General features: G+C 38.1%; 1 protein-coding gene across 11 annotated transcripts in view; it reads right to left on the bottom strand.

Moving 5' to 3' along the window:
* The window catches only part of PLCB4 (phospholipase C beta 4), a 361,997-nt gene that overhangs the window by 140,712 nt on the left and 212,792 nt on the right, over positions 1–8,493 (bottom strand). For 8 of the 11 annotated variants that reach the window (XR_003093691.1, XR_003093694.1, XM_025202256.1 and 5 more), the window contains one exon: positions 2,274–2,374. The exons of 1 other annotated variant lie outside the window; for it this stretch is intronic. Coding sequence is in view for 8 of the 10 variants with exons in the window: in XM_025202256.1 (XP_025058041.1) it covers positions 2,274–2,357 (84 nt within the window). In the remaining 2 variants the exon portion in view is untranslated. Of the gene's footprint in view, positions 1–2,273; positions 2,375–5,898; positions 6,195–8,493 lie in introns of those variants that run through there. 2 more of the 11 variants (XM_025202245.1, XM_006015444.3) reach the window with 2 other exon arrangements.

Here is an 8,493-nt window from a genome sequence, read left to right as displayed (position 1 = left end):
AGCAGGAACAGCTGAATTTCTATTCATCTGGAGCTGAGGGAGTCACTGAGCTGGAAGGTGTGTTCTGGGTTTGAGTCTGGTTCTCAGGACTGTTTCTGACTTTTATCCAATAACTGATGCATGTGAAATGTAGATACAGGCTTGAGAGCAGGGACCAAAACCCCAGGCTCCCTCGCTCTCTCAGGTTAGTGATCTAGCTATTAATCTAAAGAGTCACACTCATCCTTGTATGCTCTCTGGCTCACCCCTGAATAGTTGATGGCCTGGTACTTAAGGCACTTTCCAGGGTAAAGAGAAATGGGGGTTTGAATCCCTTCAGGCTGAGAGGGCTCCTAGGTTATATGCTTTAACCATAAGGCTAATGTATAAAGTGGGACAGTGACAGCACCAGCAGCAACCTCTCCTCCTGCAGGTGCCATGCTTTAAATGAAAATAACTTCATCTTACTCTTTGGAAAGAAAGGGCTCTCCTACATTCAGGAAAGGATGCTGGCCTATGCATCTCAAGAAGATAGAGGTCCATCACAGCAGCTCTGAGGAAAAGGGCTGGGTTAAAGACTTTCGCCTATGTTCCTGTTGGGTAGCTCAAGGCAGCTGCACACTGGTTGTGTTTATTGGATTGTACCTAAAAGGTAACTCCTTCCTCAGCCTGCTGCTAGTGTTAGATTTCATATATTTCATAGACATTAGGGCTGGAAGGGACCTTGCAAGATCATTGGGTGCAGCCCCCTGCCCAGAGGGCAGGCAGTCAGCAGGGGTCAAATGATCCCAGCAAGATAGGCATCCAAGTGTTTCTTAAAGGAATCCACAGTAGGTGCCTGCACCACCTTTGTGGGGAGTCTACTCCAGGCCCTGGGGACTTGAACAGTAAAGAAGTTTTTTCTTATGTCTAGCTTAAAACGGTCTTCCAAGAGTTTGTGACCGTTGGACCTAGTCTTCCCATGGGGTGCCCTAGTGAACCGACATTCTCCTAGTTCCTGGTGCACACCCCTTACATACTTATGGGCTGCCAACAGGTCACCCCTGAGCCTGCACTTTTCCAAGCTGAAGAGTCCCATGTCTCTCAGCCTCTCTTCATAAGAAGACTGTCATTCTGAGGCACCTAACTTTTCCTGTGCACTGGTTGGGTAGTTCAGATACCCATTCTAAACTCTGTGGGCTTAAGCCCTTTACTAGAGCTAGCCTTTTTTACTTCATCGTTTACTGAAGTAAAACAATCAGTAAAATAATCATGTCCACATCTGGGTCATCCAGTACTCTTTATTAAATATTCTTGAAAGCAAAACCACACACATTCAGATGTATCAGATGAACCCAATGTAGTAAATCTTTGAAACAGCACTTACCACATGACAAATAAAGCATTTAAGATCCTTTTCTCAAAGGCCAATGTTCAATGGCCATAAGTTTCTTATTAGTTTATCTATTCCAGCACTAAAAACAGAGGATATGAAACCCATCCCTAAATTGACCGGCCTCTGTAATAAAAATACTTTTTGTTCAATTCAAGAGATGAGAGGAAAGTATAATAACCCTGAAGTTATTTATCACAATACTTTTAATTTAGAGATTTCCAGCCAAATAAAAAAAGGATTAAAATAGACCCCAATAAAACTATTCCCATAGGCAAATTGATGTTGCCTATGGGAATATTGATGTTGAATATATTAAAAGGCTCTGCATTTTGTAACCTGTGTTAAATGTCCCACTTTATATTCCTTTAACAGACACAGATTTAAGCGCAACTGAAAGGAGAACAATAGTAATCATATTCAAGGTAAAGTAAGGTTTGACTGTCTGAAGCAGATAAAACCATTCTTGATCTCAATGTCTTTGACTATGTTTTAATAATTTTATTTTTCCATCCATCTTGCAGGTTCTCAGTCTATATGCATCTGAAACAGAAATTTTAGAAAAAAGGACATAGTGCACTTCATTGGTCCCCATCCTTTACGCTCTATACCATCAGGATTCCCTACAAGGAAGAGCTTTATGTATGTTACAGACAGATCTGTATCTAAATCCTTCTTTTCTCCTACTCAGGGATTATTTTCTAATCACAGGATTAAATCGGCTATTATAAAATATATTTTAAAGGGGCTTTTTTAATAGCAAGAAAATGTACAAAGTGTGTTGTTATTTCTGTTCTATGTTCCTGTAGTTTTTCTGTTAGGAACTGGTATTTGTGCATCATCTTGAGATAAAGATTATGTTTTTATAACACTTGTATAATAAAGTAAAAAAAACAGGGAAAGTGAGAGACTCTCCTCTTACCTCTTCATATCTGTCAAACACAGCTCCATCTTGCATAAAGGAAGGAACAGGCTTCTGCCAGTTAAATTCATATGGTTTTGCCATGGTTATATGAGAAAACCCTGGAATGGAATGCAACAGCAGAGTTCAATTGTTGTTTCTTAAAATTTCACAGACTGTTAAAGGGAAAAAAGGCTGTGTTTTGCTCTTCCTATTCTACAGAACAAGTGTTTTACAGAAGAAATACAGTGGGTTTGTAATTTAAGAGCTTTCCTTACAAGCATTATTTTACCTCTGACAGTTTTAATTTTAAAAGAAACTACGACTGAAATGTTTTTTGAGAAAAGTGGCTGAACATAACAATTATTTGAAAGACAACTGTAGATTGTATCAGCAATCAGCTTAAATCACTGCTAGAGTTTAAATAAGTACAGATTAATGTTGCCCTGAGTAACCTGCATTAGCACAGCTGGCAATATAAGTAAACATTCATTTTCAGATAGATGCTACAGATCAATCATGTACTAGGCAGGAAGAGTATTTTTTTCCTCTGAATTTTGCAAAACTGTTTTGACTTTGTACATAGAACAGAGTATTTTCAGTAATATGTTTAGCAATATTTTTTACCATAACTCAAGGTGTGTATACCAGAATGGTCAAGATTCATAAAAACCCCTGCTTAGGAGTAAGGCATAAAATAGAATAAGAAACCCATACTCTGAGTACCTGTACAACTGGACAAGAATAATCATTCATTCAGGATCTAATTTAAATATCAGTCTATAAAGTCTATTTTAATTTAGATTGCAAAAAAACTAAAAAAAAATGCAATATGCACACTATACCATTCCGGCACTTGACTGTGCTATACTTATACTAAGCAGTAGATCATTCTCAACAAATCCCATTGTATACAAATTAATACACTATCAAATACTGAATTTAGGGTATTTGATATACAGTTGGGTCCAATTTGTCATCAGCTTCCCTGCTCTGGGAGATACAGGGTCAGATCCTATTTTACCTATTTAGATACAAGTGGTTAAATGCAATCTTCTTCCACCCTGTTTGAGTCCTTGAATGTGTCTTCTTTTCTAACGTACCTTTATCTTAACTTTAAGACTAAGTCACAAAAAGCAGTGCGGAGAAGGAGGCTCTAACTATCATTTGCAATAATGATTTTTCAGGAACCTGATGTTACTTTTGGTAAGTGTTCATTAAAAAATAAACTGTATTCCAACTGTGTATTTTAATGCTATCCATCTCTTCATCTCCTGCTTTTTGTTAATCATTGATATGTGCATATTAAAACCACAAATCCACAATCCATGAGACCTTTAGAATAAATTATTTCAGTTCATATACAGACTATTAAAAATACCATTCATTTGTCATACATAACTTAATTGATATTAATTTTCCACCTTTTAAAAAGTTATTTGTGCTGTGTTGAAGCTATATCCACCAATGGCAAGAATTAGAAGCAAAACAGTATTTGGAGAATATTCATTCATCTTCATAGCTTCTTCTCACAAAGAGAACAGACACACTGGTTTCATGAGTAAAGTCCTGGACAGGGAGTGAGGAGCAATGCTTTCTACTTGCATGACCTTGGCTTGTCGCAATCTTTGTGGACACTCCATTTGCCACTCTGCAAAATGCAAAAGTTTCCCCTGCCTCCCGGGGTTTTAAGAGGTTTTGAGAACCCTTTGGGGAAGTGGTTATAATAGTGGTATATTTACTATTATTTCAAAAGTTAAAAAGTAAAGTGTCCCTCCCATTTCAATTAAGGGGGAATTACCTTGTTTTTTCCCATGGTCATAGAAAACTGTGTGTTAGAGCACCTTTGTTCAGCAATATGACATGGTCCTTTCTGGTGTAGCTCATAGACCACACACTGTAGCCAAAGATACTTACTGAACCTTGAAAATGTGGTCGAGTTGTTATTTCAGAGTTATAAACAATGAGATTCAGAAAACGGTTTTCTAAACACACAAGGCTTACTTAATGATAAAGTATAAAACTACAACTCAACTGGAGTCTTTTATGTATTTAATTTATGTTATGATTTGTAGATTGTTGCCTGGCATAGCAACGAGAGAGAGATTTGTAAAAATAATAATAAAAAAAAGCCTACATAAAAGGCATCTGATTTGTAGCATAAGGAATACAACAAGCGCTATCATCAACCTTGTTGTCATTTTGTCTGGAAGAATAAACAGAACAGATACAAAACAAAAAGAACATTAAGCTGACTCAACATGCCCGCTAGGCCAGGACTCTGGCAGGGAATGCAATTCTCTACTCTGAAATCCTGCCGCGCTTCTATAAAGCTAACCTAAGAACCATTCACCAGTGCTTTAAAGCTGATCTTAACCCCTGTAATGGTTCATACTAGAGGTTTCAAATTATGCAGGTAGTCTGCATGTCAAAGAAAGAAGGTCAACTATATGAAAAATAAAAACTAACATTCCTCTTCTAGGGAAACCCACCCCACGCACCCACTACCACAGTATTCATGGAACACAATCTCACATGTGCCGCATACTGTCTGTTCCTTTGCATGAAAACATGTTTACCACATTAAATCTTTCTACTAGCAAAAACAAAAAGGCACCCAACAAGGGACGGCACTCAAGATACAAGACAGGTAGTCCACCTTACAATGGATGCTGTCACCAGCTCAAATTTCTGTGGGTTCAAGCTACTGCACTCTGTGCTGTCTCACAAAAAAGTAACGATGCTTTTAGGGCTGTGAGCAAGAATACTGATTCATCATCAGACCATTCTATCAATGGTTACAGAAGATACAGATGAAAACAGAGGCCCTCCACAGATGCATAGATTTTCCTACTCACAAGGACCACCGTGATAAGTTGCTCTGACCCACCTGAAACATACAAACCAGATGATTATATATGCACAAATTTCTTCCAGTTACTCCTGCAATGACCGCTATGGCATGCAGCTGAAACAGAATTTACATCTTCACTGACTGGCTTTTGTGCATGCATACCAGCCTCTGGCTTCTTTACTATTCACTCCATCCAGGAAGAGTACACACCAACTACAGGTGCTTCCTCAGCCTGACAAAGGGTATTTGGACCCAAAAGCTTGCTAAGAAGAATTTGTCCGACTATTTGAGTTGGTCTAATAAAAGATATCAGATTTACCCAGAGAACCTATGTCCTCAGATCAACACGGCTATGACCTATAGCCCTGTAACTTTTTAGAGAGACACTCAATAGTACATATCTCCATATAAGATTCACTGTAATGGCAAATTTGCTACATCTCCTCCAATGGTTAATTACCTTTAGCATCACAAACATTTTATCTTCGCTGAATTCAATGGATCAAAGTGCCTGAAAGAGCTCTGCAGCCTAGTATTGTTATATTTTCCTCATTTAAGCCCTTAAAAGTGTCATTAGGCTCTCTTTAACCTCCTTGCTGATAAACTGAATAGACTGAGCTCTTCAGTCTCACTACACAACATATTTTTCCAGACAATGAATCGCTCTTATAATAATTCTCTGAACCTTCGCTAGCCTTTCAACCACCCTTTTAAATTAAATCGGGCCAGCAAAACAGGGCACAGTATTGTAGTAATGGTCTTACTAATACTGTATTCTGAGATACCACCTACCTTCTGCTTGATGCAGAAACAGTCAAATGATGGGTTGACAAGGACACCTCAGTCCTTCTCAGCATTGCTGCCTTCCACAACTCAGACCCTCTTTTCCATAAGGAGGGGCCATATTCTTTCCCCCCATTTGCACACTCTTCACTTAGCTTGATTCAAACGCACTCCGTTTGCTTGCTGAAAGCTTATCAAGGAATCCAGTTCTCTGTATCACTGACTTGCTTTTGTTGTTATTTACTGTCACACTAATCTCTCCCCCAACTCCACTCTCTCACAGGTCAGCATGGTTTACAGATGGCCTGAAAGAAATGAAGCGAAAGGGAAGACAGCTACAGTACATGGAACTGAAGACAGACGGATTTCAGCTAACAGGATTTTTAAGCCATATGCTGTGGTGGCTATGCAGGAAGTAAAGAAATATTTCTTTGTTTCAACAGAAGCTCTTGTCAGTCTCACACACTTCTTTTCCCACCATTGCACTTCCCTTCCTATAGATATATAAATTTTAAAGGTCTCAAGTTTATGAGGCTATAGATATATATAGATATAGATATATATGATAAATGCATCCCTTTAATGCATCTCCTCCCCTCCCCCACAATCAAATCCTAAGGATTCTAAATTACTATAAACCAAGTATAAAAATACATTTTAATCATGATGTTCCAACACTTATTTGATTGCATATATTCACCTTGATTAGGATTAAGAGCTATACGTTTTGAAAAGGCATTTAATAACAATTTAAACTCCAGAAGACTTGATTGAGGGAATTACAGGATTCAGAAACCAGGGTTTAAAGGCAGCCAAAGGGTAGGTTTCAGGAATTTCAAACACCCTTTCTGAAACAAAATACCATTGTTTTCCAAAGAGAATTATAATAGTAACCCTCTCACTTAAATTAGGTTATTTAAAAAAATAAACTAATAAAAATTCCTTCTGAATAAGCCAGTACAGTCCCTTCACATACCTTGTACATAAGCAGAATATGAACCCAAATAAAATGAACTTAGGGGTTTGCTTGCTGGCTGTAGGAGGACAACTGGATTCAGCCTTGTAAACTCAGAAGTGAAATGTCTCTAGAGCTATTTCCCTCCCTTTTATCACTGATTTACCACTGAGGTCATCATTTGTTCAGAAGAAATAAAACACCTCTTGGTTTACCTGTAACTCTTGCAAGCTGAGGGCAAAACATAACCAAATCACTATCTTGAAAGCAGTAGTATTTGAATGAAGTGTCTCCCTCTATAAATAAGCTCTTATGTAAATAAGCACACAATTAATTTTTAAAAATCCTGACTTTGCCTCTCTTTCTCTCTCTTTTGGTTACAAAAGGGCACGGCGTACCCACACAGGATGAGGAAAGGATTCTGCTAATGTAAAGCATAAACGATTCACAGGACCAAGGAGAAAGACAATACTATAGGTTAAGACCAGTCTAAGATTCTGGATGAAACTTCCTGTGCAATTCTCCTGTGTAATACTGTGCTACCCATTTTGAGAGGAAGGCAGGAGGTTTTCTTTTGTACCACTCTCCCTGTCTGTATACAGGTAAGTCATGACTTCTAGAAATACCTGAATAGCAAAAAAAAAAAAAGAGTCTATTAAAGATCTTGTTGCCTTGGGAACAAGCCAGTATCTGTAGAGTAAAAGGTAACTGCCTTGAGAGGAGGCTTTTTCCTATACATGGTCATTCGATGACTGCCTCCATGCTGCACTAAGACAACACTGCGCCATACCATCAAAATACTCCCTACAGTTTTCATGATCAGATTACAAACCTCTGCAAAGAATTACAGCTTTCTTCAATAACTCAGTTTACCTAGTAGTCTATTTTATCCCTTCATTTTAGCTCTAACAAAGCATTTGTTTCAGTTACACTGGTAAACAAATTAATATACTTCTTCAGTCCTTCACCTCTGAGGCCATAGACACATCGTTCCCCCACAGAAAACAAGGTTTGTCATGTACAACATGATTCCAACTTGCATTCAGATCAATTGTAAGCAGGTCCTTACACTTACATAAAGCCTTGATGAAGTTAATATGGCTCCATACGGGCACAGGAGTTTCTCTGAACAGATGTAAGAATGTGGGCTAAAAGATGTTAATGTCCGGGCCAGCCTAATCCTTAATACCAATGCATCACAGTGACCCCTGTTCTTATTCTTCATGTCTCTAAATCTGGGAAGCTTGGTTATGCTCATAATGAGTCTGACTGAGGGATTAAAAATGGAAATAGACTAACTATCTCCTAGCCATTCTCATTAATTTTTATGGTAGGCCTCCCTTGCTTCTTATTAATTTCTCCCCACTCACATCAAGATCTGATGTAATTTTGAAATGGGAACCGTTATATAATGTGCTTGAGATGATCCAAAATAAATTTCCAGAATTAGAAATAATAATAGTAGGTGATTTTTAGACTAGAATTGGTGACACCCGTGATATTAAAAGGAATATGGGGAATCCCCCCAGCAACCTTATGTGATAAGAAATTAAATGAAGGAGGGTAACGGCTTTTGAAATTCAATGAAGGACAGAATTTTAGAATGCTTGATGGACAAACTGGTAAAGATGTACCTGGGGCATTCACAT

Source organism: Alligator sinensis, unplaced genomic scaffold, assembly GCF_000455745.1.
Source record: "Alligator sinensis unplaced genomic scaffold, ASM45574v1 scaffold140_1, whole genome shotgun sequence".
NCBI lineage: Eukaryota > Metazoa > Chordata > Crocodylia > Alligatoridae > Alligator > Alligator sinensis.
This window is presented reverse-complemented; position numbering and strand designations above follow the sequence as displayed.